This window comes from Cetorhinus maximus, chromosome 18 (genome assembly GCF_964194155.1).
Source record: "Cetorhinus maximus chromosome 18, sCetMax3.hap1.1, whole genome shotgun sequence".
Taxonomy (NCBI): Eukaryota; Metazoa; Chordata; class Chondrichthyes; order Lamniformes; family Cetorhinidae; genus Cetorhinus; species Cetorhinus maximus.
This window is the reverse complement of record NC_135896.1, coordinates 98,292,301-98,311,477: the sequence shown is the minus strand read 5'-3', so window position 1 is coordinate 98,311,477 and position 19,177 is coordinate 98,292,301. Positions and strand designations below refer to the sequence as shown.

At 44.8% G+C, this 19,177-nt stretch overlaps 1 protein-coding gene across 4 annotated transcripts in view; it reads left to right on the top strand.

Annotated features, from left to right (window-relative positions):
- Positions 1-19,177, top strand: part of cdin1 (CDAN1 interacting nuclease 1) — a 137,766-nt gene that overhangs the window by 70,737 nt on the left and 47,852 nt on the right. For all 4 annotated transcript variants that reach the window (XM_078563266.1, XM_078563267.1, XM_078563269.1 and 1 more), the window contains one exon: positions 508-573. In XM_078563266.1, the coding sequence (XP_078419392.1) occupies positions 508-573 (66 nt within the window). The remainder of the gene's footprint in view (positions 1-507; positions 574-19,177) is intronic.

The window sequence follows — 19,177 nt, the reverse complement described above, 5'->3', positions numbered from 1 at the left end:
TGTTGGAAAATTGGCCAGGTCAGAGTACATGCGTATAAAAGAACCCACCCTATTTTCCTTTCAATCATTTAAATATGAGAAAAATCAGGCAGATTCCTCTGGAGGCGAGTGTTGTGACTTGCCTGATTTTATTATTCAAACTTGCGAGAAAATTACTCTTAATGTGCTTTAAAAGGCAGGAAGTAGCTAATGTGAATATACACTTGTGTTTATTTTCCAAAAAAGTGCCGTGTTTAAGTTCCACACAGTGAATTGCTTGCATGTGTTACTTTGAATGTTCAATAAGTCATTGGTCTTGGGGTCCCTAATTTCCTTTATTAAAACCAGTTCTTCATTAAATTTTAGTAGCACCATGGCTATTGTAAAGACATTTTGTTTCTGCTCTGATGTAACCTTTTTTTTGGTGTTTTGCATATAAGTTAAATGCTAATGTATTACATAGAAATGGAAACATGCACTAATCCACTGCTATATTCACTTCAACTTCTCTTTGTCTTACTTGTGTAGATGAAGATCAATTGCGTGCTAAGGGCTATGACAAAACGCCTGACATAATTTTAGAGGTACCAGTTGGTAAGTCTCTGCTGGTTTACTAATCAATCATACAATTATGAAAAGCGTACATTTCTCATTTGTTGTACTCTGCACAAAATTGATAAGTTGGCAGATTCCATGGGAGGAACCACTGTGAAGCTTTGACTCTTCTGGCTGCTGGCAATCCGGCCTACCTTCCTGTTGCCTATTACCCTTAGTTCCCCACCTCCTGCCCCCCACCACTGTTCTTATAGTGACATTGCTGCCAATCCCATTCTATGAGGTGCCTTTCTTTGCACTGTGTATATTTTCAGTCTTTTGTCCTGGAGCGTTTTTTAAATTTTTTTCTATTTCTTGCTTTATTGCTACGCATTCCGTCCAAAATTCAAATTTTCCTTCAAGAGTACGAGGTTGTTTCCTCCTCCTAATGTCCATATTTGGTGTCCAATACATAGTATACACACATGCGTATACACACATGCATACATATTGTATGTTTACCATGTCCTACATACGGTGAACATCCATAAAGCATCTCATCTCAAACATGGTCTTCTCATCTTGAAGGTGTTAGTAAGGCAAGAAAATCATTATTAGCTAAAATAACCACTGTCAGGTTACTAAAATTGACAAGCCTCATTCTGCCATAATATGAATGCCAAATGTTTATTGGCAAGGCAAGTAGGAAAAGCTGCCAGTTCACAATGAACAGGCGCCACAAAGTCATCTGGTCAAGTTACTCCTTTTGCTTTCAAACCCAGCAACATGAAACCAACGGCAAAAGGGAACAATCAAATAGCTCAAACTATTTTTTCGAGTTGCTTTCGGCTGCATTTTTCTTTCTTGTTCACAAAAGTGTGTTTCTAATCGATGCACAAAAATAACGGAATTTCCCCTCTTTTCTAAGTGTTTGTTGATGAAGTACACCTTTAAAATTGCAACTTCAAACATTGAAGTGTTTAGTCAGCACTTGTCATGATATCTAAGCACATTAGGTGGCTTTCATGCGGCTGAATTTATTGATATCTAACATATCGTCATGGGTATACATTCCTCCTTAGACCTGAGCCTCAACACCGGGGTACGCCATTAATTACTGCTCCATTCTTCTTTTGAAGTAGCAGAAAACTCCATGGCTTTGAAGGCCCAGAAGGTTGTAGTTCAAACCCAATTCAAGACTTTAGCACAGTCTTACTACAATATAGAATGGAGGGAGTTAAGTTGCAAATCAGCCATGATGTCGTTGAATGGCAGTGAACCAGGCTCAAGGAGTTGAATGTCCTGCTCCTTTTCCTATGTGCTGCATTGTCAGAGGTGCTTTTTGTCATCCAGTTATGTGACATTGTCAAAAACCCATCAGCATGCTTCAGAACCTTCAGGCAAACTATTGAGAAATCAGCACTGGTAGAGTTTCTGTTTGTCTTATATAGAATGCACACATCTATGAAAGGGCCCATCACAATCACCATCCAGAAAGCTTAGGGATAAGTTTGCAAGATCTAAAATTGGGAGAGACCCAAGTGTTCACAGAGAGGGACTGCTGGATTCTAATTAGCTAATACAGTGCGACACAAGGCACAAGCAAGCTTCACACTGCCCACTGCACTCATTAAGACTTAGCTTTTATCTGGAGCCAAGTGAGAAGAATTCTAGCTTCCATTGTTAGCTATCATTCCAGACAAGCTAAATAAGTCGTCTTGGTCACTTCCTTACCAACAATGTGCTGGGATGTTACCGTTTCACCTGGCTCAGGCAATAAATTACTGAGCTTTCCACAGAATTGATTCTGTTCCAATCTCTCATTACTGGCGGTGTCATCTCACCTCAAAGAGATTATGCTTCACCCTTACTTTGGAGAATAGTCTTCAGTTGGTTATTAGATAACCAGCTTGTTTGAGCTCCTCTTACATGAACAGCAGATGCAAAACACTCCTCATGAGTGGTATGGGGTGCAGCACAGTTCATCTTAAAATGTGAGTGCATTGGCACCATCATTGTTGATTACATCGCTAATGCATATCATATTCCATTGTACATGTTGTAGCTACTTCCTCTGTAGGAATGTGTTCTCCTACTTAGTGTTTGCATATCTCTTTCCAGCTGCTGATGTTCCATCAGCTCAAGATGTGAAACAAAGGCCCCATTTGCCTATTTAGATGATTTAGATGGCATTAAAGATCTCATAATACAATTTGAGGAAAGGAAGAGAGCTCTCCCAATATCCAGGCCAGCATTTGTTACTTAACCAACATGTCCAAAAACACAGTCGTCATTCATAGTATTCCTGTTTGTGGATGCTGTGTGCTGCTGCACCTACCTAATAGTACACTTTAAGGTGGTTCATTATGTTGGAAACACTTCTTGATATACTGAGACTTGTCAAGAATATATGTAAGCACAGATCTTTCTCTGCAGTCATTATTTAGAAGTCATTATTTGAATACCTTATCCCTTCCCGGCTTGTCAGGTAGAGGTACTGATATTAAGTCATTTAAGGGAAATCAGGTTAAAGGACTTTACTCACTCGAGGTCAGCTGCAGGATCTAACTATCTCAATCTCTGGGTTCCACAATGCCATCTTTTTCTTATTCAGATATTCTGTCATTGATGTGGAGTTAATTCTAGTTACTCATTCTGTCACATCACTAAATTACAAGAAGCACTGAGATATACACATAAAATTTAGAAACCTTGTTTCTGAACAATTTTTCTCTGGAAATGAAAGACTAAGTGTAATGTCCATATCAGATTATGAAACATTCCTATGCAGTTCCTAACTTTGACAGTAATTTTCAGTGAAAACTTTATTATTTGAGTTCCATCTGCCTTTGAGAAAAAAAATAAGAGGAAGAAAGCTTTTTCCACACCTCAGTGAGACTTCAGCTTCTTGGCTGTCCTGGAAAAGAACACCAGATTAATTAATATACTTATTCAAGAACCTTTGTTAAGTTTGACACTTTTTTGAAGGGATTACTTTGTTTGGTATTTGCAAGTTGTGCATATCATAGAAATCTCTCTCATACTTCCTCTGTCAGGGATCCAGGAGTCTGGACAGTAAACTGCTGAACGTTTGATGTTGCTGGATGTGGATATCACCTCAAAGACTTGATACGAATGTGAATTACCACATGATGAGCCATTCCTCGTATAATGCAGGCTGTGGCCCAATAAATAGCAGACCTGTTGGTCAGTAGCATTCGGTTGCAGAAAGTTGAGGTTCGAGCAAGGTGTAATGTCTTCATTGCCATCATACAGACCCCATTTCAAATCCCTTCATCGTTACACCTACTTCAGAATGTGCAAAATCTTCTGAGAGTGAGATAGTGGACAGGAGACATCTCTGAGACCTGCTAAATTGGGGATTTTTAAAAAATGTGTGCGCTATTAACTATGTTTTAAATTCACTATGCTTCATATTACAGTATTTTTACTGAAGCATTCCAGAATCAGCTTGATACAGTTATACTGACGAGTCTCCTTGACCATGGCTCCAGAGAATTCCTTCAGAACTCTTCTCCCCTGTTTAGAAAATTTTACTTACAAGTCCTTATAATAAATGTCTCATTTTGAGAACTGCAAAAACAGTAAACTTTTTTTTTTGCCCGTTCGTCGTCTGGCAGTCACCTTCTAAATTATGTCAAGTGCCTACTATTCATGTGTGACCCTGAGAGCTGTGCTCACAAGCTGATTGCAGAAAGCATAGTCCTGTTTGCATCTGATTCTCTACTTGTGTGAGAGGTTGCTGGGTAGCAGATGAAAGGAAAAACCTATGCGATTTTCTGTCTCCTAAAGTGGGGACATTGAGATTAGCTAACTCAGCAGACACTATTTTCCTTCTTTTTCTTCTGTGGGTAGGAATTGGATGCTGGGGTGTTTTTCATGTCCTAACCCCCCACCCCACCACCATGTGGGGAAGCAATCACAGCCCCCGACTTTCACGTTGGGCAGGTTGGGCAGCCAATAAGTAGATGCAGGAACAGGAATGAACTGAAAGAGAACAGACTTGATTTAGACCTCACGGGGTAGCCAATACTGTGGCTGCTGTTTTGAAGGTTCACTTGCTGGAACAAATATGGAGCAGGAAAGGCAGAGGGCTGGAAACCAGACAGGGCTGCCCCTCATTTTGCAAAAGCCAACCTGGAGGCTCTCCTTCAGCAGTGAGGGAGAGGAGGGAGGGTGTCACCCTATTTCCGGAAGGTGGCAGGAGGAAGGAGACCACCCTCCCAGACCAAGCAGGCCTGGCTCGGATGTGGTGGAGACAGTGAGCAGATAAAATGTAGTCCAGAGAAGTAGGGTTCAGTGCAGGAATAGATTCAATGACTTTATTCCCTCTGGCAAGCTGACTGCAATGCTGATGCCTCAGGACAGGACTTTACATATTCAAACTTCAGCAGACACACCAGCTGAGGAGCCTCAGAGTCAGGCTGCCCCTGAACAGAGGAGGAACATGAGCCCAGAGCACTTGCTGACTCCTCAGCGAGGCTCAGTACCACAGTGCTGATCAGGACTTTCCAGCACTGTTACATGTAGCTCTTTATGAAAATAACTAGCTAGCATTGGCTATAGAGGCCAACGATGCCTTACCTCTGGCTTTTTGGTCCTTGCTGGAGAAAGTGGCTCACAATACCTGCAAAGGAGCTAGACAGGAGCAGGGATTCCCATCTTATACATCGTCACCAGCATGAAAGATGGAGATCACCAGGATCGCTGATCACGAGCAAGTGGGGGTAGGCAAAATGGGTTCCCTGGGAGAGAAGGTGAATAGAAAACTGGAAAGCATCGTTTAAGTGGGTGCATTGGACCCCAGCCCGCCCAAAAGGATGCTGAAGACTCGGCTTCATTGAGAAGACTCAGCACTGCAGAGGCTTCTACTCGCCAAAGCAAGTTCTCAGGATCTCGTTTTGTACCTCCCACAGGTTCTAATGTTGAGGTGCAAAGACCAATTCTGGTCCCATTGCTAGGTGAAACCCTGCCAGAGCAGACCTCAGAGCAAGCAATGTCACTCCTTCCAAGTGTGCTCTCCACCAGCGCAAATATAGTTATTGGGTCTCACTTACTGTTAGATAGGGTGGCACTGCATGATGAGCATGTCCCGAGTGAGGGAGGAGGTGAAAGGGATGGAGGACAGCCACAGCCCTGCTCAGCTGGACGCAGATACAGAGCCTCTGGAGTCACAGGAAAGGCGGCTCCACTTAGATCAGCATCAATAGATGTGCTGCCGCATGTCAGAGTTCCCTGAGGCAGTGAGGGGGGCATGGGCTGAGAATGGAGGAACCCATTCAGCTCGTGCAGTATCGTGTGAGAGTGGCCAACCATATGCAGCAATGTTCGGTGCATGCAGGAACTGCGCACTTTTCTTCACAGGATGTATGCCATATTGTGTAGCCTGGACCGGACAATGGCACTGGTGTCTCGGGGATATTTGGAGGGGATGCTAGTTGCGTCCCAGTTGATGGTCCCCCCCCTAACTATCCAGAGAGCCAACCAAGGGCAGTGACAGTTGCAGAGGAGGATGAGGGTGCCACCCCTCTCAGGATGCCATCATCGTCATCAGTCCCTTTGGCCCCTCTGATCGAGAGAGCTCTGTGCAACAGAGCCCAGTGACACAGGTTGCCCCTGCAAAGACACAGTTGCAGCACCGTCTGTTGGTGCCTCCACTCGCAATCTCCATGATGAGGACAACAGCCACATGCCGCTCAGCCACAGGCAGATCAAGTGAGCAAGCTGTCTCCCTCTCCAAGGCCTCCAGGGGAGTACTGTGTAGAGGTGGCCAAGAGCAGAGCCTACTGCGTCAGGCAGAGCAATGAGTGAGTCACTGGGGTTTGCCTCACCTGTAACTCTGCACTTTTTGACATGCAAAATCTCTGAACAGGTGTGTATCCTTCATTGGCAGTGAGCTGAGTCTTCCAGGAAGCATCTTCAATGGAAATGTTCTCGTAGACAGTTCAAAATGAGTCTAGGCCATGTCATTCCCCCTGGGTCGGAGGAGCACAACTGAAATGAACCAGAATCAGATGATCCCTGATGTTGTTGGAATCCTAACAAGATCATTAAGCCCCATTGCCTCCTCCCTGTGCAGTGGGGGCATCTTCCTCCTCATCTTCATCCATTTCATCTGCTTCTTCCTCTGGTAAGCTGTGTGCATCCAACACTTTACCTTCTACAAGGTCCACACCTCACTGGAGAGCCATGTTACAGAGAGTCCACAATGTGCAGCACTTTTGCAGGAGTGTACTGCAGGGCACCACCTAACCGGCGCAGCTAATGGAACCGCACCTTAAGAAGCCTGAAGGCCTGCTCAGTGGCTGCCCTAATGAGCAGATGACTTCAGTTATATTGCTTCTGTGCCCCTGTCTCAGGCTCTTGTGGAGGGGTGAATAGCCATCTCTTTTTCTTCCTTGTCTCTGAGAATCCATCTGGAGTTTGGGTGGTGGAATGATGAGCAGCAGCAGTTTGGACTGGCAGAGGATGAAGGTGTCATGGCAGCTGCAAGTAAAACAAGAACACATATGCAGGAAACTTCTGTTGCCATTGCAGATAAGTTGAACTGCAGCTGAACAGCAGCTCTTTCTGGGCATCTCAGCCTGTTCCTTGATGGTCACATAGATGCAATCAATGATGCTCTGCACCTGGGGGAATCCAGTGATGGAGGTGAAACCCACTGCCCTCTGTGCCTGTGAGGCCCCATCTGTTTGGAATTGAATGTACTCTCCAATTCTGAGAAGTAGAGCACGAGTGACCTGCGAGAATCAGTACTGTACAACTGTTGTAAGATTCCAAGATCTGCATCTGATCCATGGAAGGAGCCAGAGGTGGTGAAGTTCAAGGCTACAGTGACTTTGGCTACTTGCAAGCTGTGGCAAGTGGTGCTACGAGGTGGAGGTGTGAGGTCTTGTGTTATGAGAGTACAAATCTCTGTGATCATCTGCCTGGAGAATTGTCAGTCTCCTGAGGCACTGGTTCTCTCTCATCTCAAGGGAGCTCCGTCTTTGACAGTACAGCCTATGCTGAGAGTATGATCTCTGTTGCCTTCCTGCCCCTTTGTCTCACTCCTTTGCCCTCCTGACCATTGTGGCTTTGCCCTTCCTGTGGAGGGTGTTCCTCCTCAATGCCACTGGATACAAAATCTGAAACATTCTCCTGCTGCCTTCCTTATGCTCAGGTGGCCTCCCAATTGTGCCTGGAAGCCTTGCCTCTTAAGGCCCCCTGATGCCAGAAAGGTGACAACCCACTACACTGTCCAAACCCCTACTTACCACTCTCCCTGCAACCTGCGCTAACCTGGTGGCACCTACGTGCCAATGGCTGAGTCCCACTTTGAGCAGTGCCCCTTTTATGCACTCACCTAATTTGTTGGGTGGCTATGACTGGGTCCCCACTGTGAATCTGCCTTCATGCACCTGGTCTGCTTCTACACTATTGTGGGACCTGTACACCCTCACCAAAATTTCAAACTGAACCTCAATGAGTTCTCATTGAGTTCTTTATCGTATGTGTTTTTTATTAATCCTTGGGATGTATGTGTCGCTGGCTAGGTGAGCATTTATTGCCCATCCCTAATTGCTCTTGAGAAAGTGGAGCTTCCTTCTTGAGCCGCTTCAGCCCATAGTGCTGTTAGGGAGTTCCAGGATTTTGACCCAGTGACAATGAAGGAACAATGAAATATTTCCAAGTCAGGATGCTGAGTGACTTGGAGGGGAACTACCATGTGGTGGTGTTCCCATGTGTCTGCTGCCCTTGTCCTTAAGCTTATTAATGGATTGGTCTGGTTCCTGGGGCTGCACTTCCCCCACCCCGGTGAAACTGGTTGGTGACAGGAAACCTGCCGGTGCTCGTACTTTCATCATTGACCCACCTCTTCCCACTCCCAGCGGCTCCTAAAAACCCAGCCCTAGGCATTGAACGTGGGCCCTTCCAGGTTCCCTTTTAGAAAAGAAATGAGGGAAATAGTTATAAAATTGCAGGATAGTAACGTTGCTCACTTTGAATAGCAAAGTGGTAAGACAAAGCTAAATAATATTGCCTTTGTTCATTGCATAAAGAATTTAGGAGGATTCAAACATAATTCTAATGGATTTAACAAAGGCATGGACTATGTCTAAAGAGAGAGCTAAAAATTGAACTAGAACTTGTGTAATTCCATTGGGAAATATTGAAACTATTGGCGGTGTGGTTTGGCAGCATGGAAGAGGTGAAGTATTAAATGGAGAATGATGAAAATCAAATAGTAGGATGGAGTAAGCATTCATGACAAGGGAGGTGAGGCATTGAGAAATTAGGAAAAGAATCAATAAACAAGTACCTAGAAGCTTGAATCATTATAAAACCGATCAAGTGAATTGTTTATATGGGGAATATAAGGAGCAAGGTATTCAAGCTTGAAGGTTGATCTGCCGGATGAGGAAGCGTATGTATAATTGGCTTAACAATAAAGTTGGTTAAAGGTAATAGGTGGGTGCACAAGCCTTGCAAAATATTCAGAGGGGGCAGGAAAAAGAGAAATGCCAATCAGGGAACATTTGCTGGCTTTAATTGTTGACTTAATTTAAGATGAAGATGGATTGGCCACTGTTTGTATGAAAAACAATGGCAGCAGGGAAGAAAGTTAATTGGAAATTGCTACAAACCACCATAGCAAAAGGAAGCAATTGATTCAAAATTGTTTGCGCAAACTTGGAATGGCTGTACAGCAGCACAGAAGGTGGCCATTTGGCTCATTCTGGCTGTGTCATGTCTTTGTTATAGCAATCCACAACTAATTCCACTGTTCTGCTATTTCCTAAAGGGAAGTGGTGGGGCTGGGTGGAGAATGGGAGGAGAAAAAGGATTCTCTCAAGTATTCTATTCAATGTGTTAATAGCATCATATTGCCCCTGTAGCCTTGCTACTAGAAAGTTGACCTAAAAGTGTGAAATGTCTGCTCTTTGAATACAGAATGAGGTGATAGATGCCTTACCTAGATCTTTTATAGTTTCAGAGAACGACTGAAAAGGGAATTTGTGTTTAATACCATTAAGATGCTTGTGTTGACTGCATCTTTCTTTTATCTGACTGTTACTGGAGAATTTAAGGGGATATGTTCTATGCTTTGTTTACTATTTATTTACTATATGAAAGATATTTGAAAGTTGTTTTGTTTTAACACAAAAGGGTGCTTTATTTGTTTTGCTTTAACACATCTGGTGCTTCATTTAAAGTCCTCTTCCTTTGAGTGTACGACTGCTGTTAATATGAAACCAGTCACTGTATGATATCGTGGGTTAGAAACTTGCCTTTTACTTCTGGGAACATTAGACCCTGCTCTGCTAGTTTGTTAGCCATGGCAGATCTTTATAATCCCAATTTCCTGCCCTCACCTCAGTTATTTATCTGTTATATAACATCTCAGTTAGTTTTGTTTCTGTGATTTTCTGAGGCTTTATACCCTACATTCGCATAACCCACTGTTTGCAGAAACTTTTCCTGGATTGGCTTTTAACTTGAAAATTAGCAGCTGCATTTTAGAACCATAGAAAAGTTACAGCACAGAAAGAGGCCATTCAGCCCATCATGTTTGTGGCGTTTTCCTACGTTACAATTGTGATACACTTCAAATGTACTTTATTGGCCCTGAAGCATTTTGGAACATTGAGGTTGTGAAAGGCATTCGATAAATGAAACTTCTTTCTTTAATCCTAATTTTAAAATTAAGTCCTTTTTCCTCAAGATTCCATTACTAGGAAGGAGAATTGTTATCTTTTCTCTAAATTTCCTTTTCCGTTTTAAACACCACTAACTTTCTCATTTCCAGTGCACACAAGCCACATTTGTCCAGCCATCATAGCTAACTTGTTTTATCCCAGGTATTATTTGACTTAGATAGCAGGGCCATTTGATACCTGAGAAGGTGGTTGTCCCTTTTGTTTTGCAAGCCTCAGATAAGAGTCCCATGCTCAGGGTTACGAGCCATGGCCAACTATAGAACCAGCAAATTTCCGATTGGGATGGTGGAAGAGCTAGAACCTTGAGGGACAAGGGCTACTTACAGGTGGAGGATCCTTCGGGAAGAGGACTTGTATTTTCTTTAAGCACACATGAGGAAAACAATAGGAAACCACCTCCTGTATTCTTTTTCCCGAGTCATATTGGTGATTGAAATTGAAGCTGCAAATGGGAGGCTCTTACAAGCAACTGAAGAGGAAAGCAAAAGACTATGAGGCGTGGAGAAAGGAGCAGAGGACCTGCCCTTAGGCAGATCATTACTACAATTATTCTACTAATCATCTTCCAACGCTTGGTTTACCCTTCCGAACATGGGCTACCCAAAACAAAACACAGTACCTCGAACCAGAGCTCTGGATACTGCCAAAGTTCTTCCTTAGTGATTTAATGCCCTGTAATGATTCCCAGCATCCAAGAGGTTTCCTGACTGCTTTTAGCATCTGCAAGGTAGGATTTAATGATGTTTATATCTGGACGCCCAAAATCACTTTATTCACCTACCTCTTCCATCCCCCCAACCAATCACCTGCTGTTCCCCCATTTAGATTCTGCTGCAATCTGTCCATTTTATTTACAAAGTATTTTACCTCACACCCAATTCAAGATATAATACTGTGGGGAACTGCCCAGTATCAGTTATAATTGCTCTTCGTTGGTCTCGCATTGGAACACTTCTGCCACAACTTCACCCATCCCCATGATTGATTGATTGAAAAATGGTTGGCCAGCACGTTGTTTAATCACATGAGAGGATTTTTCATGTAACTCTTGCTGCCGAGTTTTATTGGGTGGTCAGTAGTATATGCTTCATTTTCTAGACAATTCTTCATTCATGTTAAAATGAATAATACACTAACATGGAGGACTTGATAAATGTTTTCACTCAACTGTATTTCAAAGGGGCTCTGAACCTGGAGCCTGTTACAATTTCTATTTTTAATAGAAGTTTTTTTTTCATTTTTTGTATTTATTAAACACGCAGCATAGTTTTAAAACAGAGTAAAACTGTATGGGATGGGCACAACATTCAGCCTATATCTATAATATATTAAAAAAGCTTACTGCAGTGTCCACTTCTGCTCTGAAAAGCCTTCCTTTGTGTTGCATTTCTGTCAGACTTTTGTTTCAACTTTTCTCCATTTTATATTCCTGTGTCCACATTTATAATGGAAACTGCTTATGTGAACTTGTCATGCTCTAATTCCACCTTCCAGTCAATGCTAGTGCCAAAACACCTCATTTTTGGAGCTTCCAGCTTCTCTGACTGTACAGAAACTCCTTTCCCAAAAATCTCTGATTTGCAAACTACAGTCAATTTTATGATTGACCAAAAGTAATATAAAATTCCGAGTAGGTAGGTAATTCGCCATAGTCCACAAGGGACTGTGTGCATCCCTCTCTATTAGAGAGAGACAATTGGTTATATAGCTTGAGGGGCACCACAATGCATCAAGCATAGAGTAGGTGAGGAGGCAGGACCCAAGTCTACCTCAGCTGGAACAGGAATTGAGCCTGCACTGTTGGCGTTAATCTGACCAAAAAAGTCTTTGTCTTTTTATTCATTTATGGGATGTGGGCGTCACTAGCTAGGTCAGCATTTATTGCCCATCCCTAATTACCCTTGAGAAGGTGTTGGTGACCTCTCTTTGAACCGCTGCAGTTCCTGCAGTGTAGGTACACCCACAGTGTTATTAGGGAAGGAGTTCCCAGGATTTTGACCCAGTGACAGTGAAGGAACAATGATATATTTACAAGTCAGGATGTTGAGTGGCTTGGAGGGGAACTTTCACTTGGTGCTTTTCCCATGGACCTGCTGCCCTTGTCCTTGTGGATGGTAGCGGTCATGGGTTTGGAAGGTGCTGCCTAAGGAGTCTTGGTGAGTTTCTATAGTGCATCTTGTAGATGGTATACACTACCGCCACTGTTCGTCGGTGGTGGAGGGGGTGAATGTGTGTGGAAGGGGTGGCAATCATTGTCCTGGATGGTATCAAGCTTCTTGACCATTGTTGGAGCTGCACTCATCCAGGCAAAGGGAGAGTATTCCATCACACTCCTGACTTGTGCCTTGTAAATGTTGGACAGGCTTTTGGGAGTTAGGAGGTGAGTTACTGACTGCAAGGCTCCAAGCCTCTGACCTGCTCTTGTAGCCACAATATCTATGTGGCTAGTCCAGTTCAGTTTCTGGTCGATATTAGCCCCTAGGATGTTGATAGTGGGGGATTCAGTGATGGTAATGCCATTGAATGTCAAGGGGTGATTGTTAGATTCTTGTTTGAGATGGTCGTTGCCTGACACTTGTGTGGTGCGAATGTTACTTGCCACTTGTCAGCCCGAGCCTGGATATTGTCCTGGTCTTGCTGCATTTGGACATGGCCTGCTTCAGTATCTGAGGAGTCACAAATGGTGCTGAACATTGTGCAATCATCAGCGAACATCCCCACATCAGACCTTATAATGGAAGGAAGGTCATTGATGAAGCAGCTGAAGATGGTTGGGCTGAGGACACTACACTGAGGAACTCCTGCAATGAATTACTGGGACTGAGATGATTGACCTCCAAAACCACAACCATCTTCCTTTGTACTAGGTATGACTCCAACCAGCAGAGAATTTTCCCCCCGATTCCCTTTGACTCCAGTTTTCCTAGGGCTCCTTGATGCCGCACACAGTCAAATGCTGCCTTAATGTCAAGGGCAGTCACTCTCACCTCACCCTGGGAGTTCAGCTCTTTTGTCCATGTTTGAACCAAGGCTATAATGAGGCCAGGAGCTGACTGACCCTGGCGGAACCCAAACTGAATGTCAGTGAGCAGGCTATTGCTAAGCAAGTGCTGCATGATAGCACTGTTCATGACCCCTTCCGTCACTTTACTGAAGATTGCAAGTGGACTGATGGGGCAGTAATTGGGTGGGATTTGTCCTGCTTTTTGTGGCCTAGACATAACTGGGCAATTTTCCACATTGCCAGGTAGATACCAATGTTGTAGCTCATATCATGTGGCAGGGGCAGGCAGGAAGGCATCGATCTCGACATCACCACACAGAAAGACAGGTGCTGGCATGATCTTTAAAGAGTGACAGACTTGCATGCATTTCTCCCTTAATCTTCAGGCTTATCTGAGCTAACTTTATGAAGACCCCTGTGGTCAACAGGAAAATCCTCACCCTCATTTGGCTCAACTGAGCCCAAGGAGCCAACTTGGAGGCTGCTGCCGACCTGCCTGACGGAAGACACTGGGTGGCCCCACAGTTTTACGATTCCTCCCTGCAAGTTCTCCTCCAGGCTACACAGGAAAGCTGAGAAGTTGGTCTTCCCTGGGGATGGCAAGGAGAGACCCTCCCACCTGACCAAGGAAGCCTGGATGGAAATTGCAGCAGAGGCCAGCTGCCATGGTGCCCAGCAACACTTACGGGTGCAGTGCTGCAAACAGCTCAGTGAACTCCTCTGCTCTGCCAGGGTGAGTCCTACTTACTGCCCAAGGCCGTTGAGGTTTGCAATTGGCAAAGCAGGATGGATTGTCACATGGGGAGAGATTGACCAACCGGGCACTGTCAGTGGGAACACCAGCACCAGCTGTCTGCCGATGCATATGGGCGACAGGCTCTGCCTATTGTTCAGAGTACCCTTCACATCCAATGAGAGACACATGGAGGAGATATCTGGGAGCCACCAGACGGATGTCATTAGCATATGAAATGGGCCCACAAGACCATGGAGAGGGCCAAGATCGGCGATGGAGTGGCCGACATTCACGCGCTAATGCCCGCATAGGAAGAGGCCCTAAACTGGCAGGAGCATAGGGAGACCATGCAGTTGTGCATGTCGAAACTGGAGTTGCAAACGAAGAGAGTGAGAAGGCTTCAAGCTCATGTGCCCATCGCTGGACAGAAAGATATTCACAGCAGCCATGAATAGCATAAGGAAATGTGAAGTCCTTTCCCCTAACTGTTGGTTTCATGTAGGTTTCTGCACTCCAGAAGGTCAGGCAACTGCTGAGACCAGGTGCCTGCTGTCCACCTCTGAGGAGGAGGATTCTTCAGGGTGTGCACCTTCACATCATTCCCCTGCACCTTCCTCCAGTGCAGTGACACTCACGGTGAACATGCACTTGGGAATAGATTCAGGGTAGCAAACTGGTGAACACATCACAGACAGGCCAGAGCAGCTGACAGACACTATGACAACCAAGACCACTGACAGCCAGAGGACTGTGGCAGGACGGGCCCCTGCTGAGCCCCAAACTGGTAACAAGTCTCTGGTATCAGCCACAAGGAGATGCAGTGACAGGCAAGGCAACATCTGGCAGAGCTGCCAGAGGCTGTGTGTAGCCATGTGTGGACAATGGAGGAATCCATCCAGACCATGAATGCTGCCATGTCTCAGGTGTGCGCGCATGTCTTCCTCTATCAAGAGAGTAGTGACTGGACAGCCACATGCAGAAGACCAGCCAATGGATACTAGAGGTGTGTGCTGACCTGAATGTCATCACCTTGGCCCTGAGCTCCTTACAGCAGTGGCAAAGCGAGAAAGGGCGAGATGCCTGGAACCTCCCCGAGGTTCTCCTCCATCTCCGGTACACAGGGAGGTGCCATTATGCATCGAAAGGATGGAGGATCGACTGCCAGCCACAACTGGGGCCTCCTCTCAGGCGCTCGAGTGTGGACAGGCGTTATTCAGCTCCCCTGCCCGTGACTCCAGCGCCTCCAATTGCCACAGTGGCCAACATGCCGGGCCCTCCAGGCCTCAGGCAGCCAAAGGGTGGTCACCAAACTCATCCCAGCCCACGTGGCAGCCTGGGTAGAGACGATGGCAACAGGGTAAAGTTACTGGACCAGTAACCCAGAGGCCCAGGCTAATGCTCTGGGGACAGAGGTTCAACTCCACCATGGCTGCTGGTGAAATTTAAATTAAATTAATAACTTAAATTAATAATAAAAATCGCCAATCTTCCTCCACTCCAGCTGCCAGCTCAGGGGTTGTTCTGTAAGCACATTAAAAAGAGCACTGGACACACCATTGGGTCACGAGTGTTAAGATTTTGCACATGCTAGCAATTGTTGGTGGTGTTTCAATAAATTATTGTTTTGTTTTGAGCAGTAGGGCTTTGATGCAGTAAATGGTGTCTTGTCAAATGGGAAATATACCCCTGCACCCTCAGTTTCATGCTTGTGTGTGGGAAGGCAAAGTCTCCTAGTCTCCTCAGATGGGGCACAACGCAAGAAGAGCCTGGCACTCGGTGATGGCGATTAATATGTGGAAGGAGGTGTCATGCTAACATGGGCCAGAATTTTTATCAGGCAGGCATTTCAAGGACATTGTGGCTGCTATGACTTGGTGTGAATTAGAGTCTCCCAAAACTCTCTTCCATGTCTCTCAGTTGTTCTTGCCTCCGATGCAGGGGTATCATCATCCTGTCCCACTTGCTCTGCCCCCCTCCTCCACTTCCTCCTCGTCAGATGAGGTGTGAGACTCATCTAAATCCTCTGGGTGCAAGGCCTCCCCTCCTCTGCAGTGTGAGGCTGTGCAGAGCACAGCACACAGTGACGATACAGGAAACCCCCATTGGGGCAAACTGCAACACTACACCAGATCGGCCCAGGCAACGGAATCTCATCTTTAGGAGGCTAATGGCCTGTTTGATTGTGGTTTGAGTCAGCCTGTGGCAGGCATGAATAACATTCCTCAGCTGCAGTGCAAGCGTTCCTTACTGGCAACAGCAGCCATGTCCTGAGTGGGTATCCCCTGATCCCGAGGGTCCATCCCTGAAGATGCATGGGGAGCTGGAACAGCTGTGGCACCTGGGAATAGCGAAGTATATATGCGTTATGATTGTTTCTGGGGAAAACAGGCACACACCATGCAGGATGTGCTCTCAGTGGTTGCAGACCAGTTGTCCGAGTGGAGCCTCTTCTGTTTATGAGAGCCACTGGCTGGGCTGAGGGATCCTTGATGGCCACATGTGTAATCGATTACACCTTGCACTTGAGGAAATCCTGCAATGGCCTCAGAGCTGATGGACTTCACTCCCTGTCTATCTGGGTTGGTTCATTAATGCACAAACTCACCAGCCCTCTTGTATAATGTATTGGTGACCTCTTTAGAGCAGCAGTGAGCAGCTGCCTGAGAGACCCCGCACATGTCTCCATTGGACCCCTGGAAGGTGCTGAACAGTAAAGACAACACTCATGGCAATCAGGCATATCCACACTGAAGGATTTTAATGGTAAATGGAAAAGGTTCATTTACTGATGGCTAGTCCCTTAATATAATGAATGATGTTATAAAAGACAAACAGTTTTGTTATCTACAAATGTTGCTTGACTAGGTCATTTCTCTTCAACACTATTGACTATCCAGTTTATTGCTAGTACTGCCCACCATCTATCCTTGGTGGCGAGTGCAGTTGGGACATTACTGGAATCTGCTGGGGTTCAAGAAGCTCCATATTCCTTAGGCAATTCCTACTTGAGATCATCACGTGGTTTCAAGCAACTAATGTTAGAACTATTGAACTCGTTTGTTTGAGCTGAGGTGCATCTTTATCTTGTGTATGTCAAATTCACTCATATAGGCCCAATGTGCTTAACTTTGGCCTCCATTAATGATGGTACCTGTGCCACTGCCATCCTGCTTCATTGTTCCTTCACCTTTGCGTGTCCTTAATCCAAACAAATCAATCACCATCTCCTCTCCTGCTGCTCCTTTATTCACTCAAATCCGAGAGGTGAAAATTTGAGTCAGTCTGGTGTATAACAGGCCTAATCAACAAGCATTACTTTGTTTATGCTGGCGGGCAAAGGCATCTCAGGCTTCTTTTGCCTATAAAAAAATATCTCTGCACTCCTGCATCTCAACTTCAAATGTGAGATGGTTATTGATTTCATGGTCTCTGAGAACAAGACAATTCATGCTACTGCCTCTGGGATTCTTCTCCCTTCCTCCTTACCTGGCTCGCAACTTTCATTAGATCAGTGATTCTCAAAAGGTTTCTCTTCACGACCCAACCAGGCGATGTAAAAGACCTCACGAATCACCTACTGGTCTTACTCCACCCACTTTTGCTTGCCAACACACAATATCAGAATTAATGGAATTTGAGTAAACTATAAATATTTTCCTGTATTTTTGCTATTAAGTATTAATACATTTATGTGCATTTTTTAAAATTAAATACTTTAAGTAAATTATTAATTCATGCCAGAAACATGGCATGTCAGACCACAATTTGAGAACCATTGCATTAGATAAATGCCATTTCACTCTCCCATCTGTAATAACTCACAACTCCATTTTTATTTACAGTTCCTTGCTCCCTCCAAGCTTATAGCATCCATGGGGCTCGTATCCTGCTACCTCAATTTGCTCCTCACTCAGCTCTTGATCATTTAAATTCCCATCTTGGCAGCCATACTGGCTAAATCATGAACAGTTTCTTTTCCTCAGCCATCTTCCCTCACCCTTCAAAACTGGTGTCATCACTCCACTGAAAAAGCATACCCTCGACCCATCTTTCCTCTCCAACCTCCCTTTCCTGCCTGAGATCCTCAGGCATGTTATCACATCCTAGTTCCATACCTATTGCTCCTGAAACTCTCTGTTCAAATTCTTCCTTTTGCGTAGCCCTGAACCAACCCAAGCCAAAATCATGAATTAGATCCTTTTAGGTTTTTTTTTAATTCTTGCACAGGATGTGGGCATCTTTGGCTGGGCCAGCATTTATTGCCCACCCCTAACTGCCCTTGAGAAGGTGGTGGTGAGCCACCGCTTGAACCGCTGCAGTCCATGTGGTGTAGGTGCACCCACAGTGCTGTTAGGAAGGGAGTTTCAGTATTTTGACCCAACGACAGCGAAGGAACGGCGATATATTTCCAAGTCAGGATAGTGTGTGGATTTATGATTGTAATTATTTTATTTTATGATTATATATTATTGTAATCTTGCTGCATTATCTTTCTCCTTCATCCTCGACCTTTTTCTAATGTCCAATACAGTTGACCTTGCTATCCTCCATGTGATTGATATCGCATGGTCACAATGCTACCTTTCTACACATAGCTAGTGCATCCTCAGAAATGTCATCTTCTGCCCTCTGTGCAATCATCTCCAGTATCTCCCCAAAAGTCTATATGTGGCCTATTTTTCATTTAAATGCTGCTTCTCGATAACATCATCCATCGGCGCAGGGTGAGTTTTCACATGTAAACTGATGATATCTTGCTTTGGCTTGCCACCACTTTCCTCAGCTTTACCTATACCATTAGATTGATTGTCTTAATTCAGTCATATTTTCTCCAGTTTCTTCCAAACCTGTGACCTCTACCACCAAGAAGGACAGGGGCAGCAGATGCATGGGAACACCACCGCCTGCAAGTTCCCCTCCACGCCCCATACCACCCTGACTTGGAACTATATACTTGTTATTTTACTTGTTCCCTCTCCAAGCTCATCTTGTCCGTGAGACCCACTTTCTGCTCACTCAACCTTATTCTCACCCAACTATCTTCCTGACCCCCATGTTACTTGAAAAAATTAATGGGTCACTCTCTTCAGATATAGTCTCCCTTCCGTTCAAATCTGTTTTCATCACCCGCCCCGCCCCACCACCAAAATTGCACTAAAACCTGAACAAAAAATTTAAATACTTACTGCCTGAAACTAACAT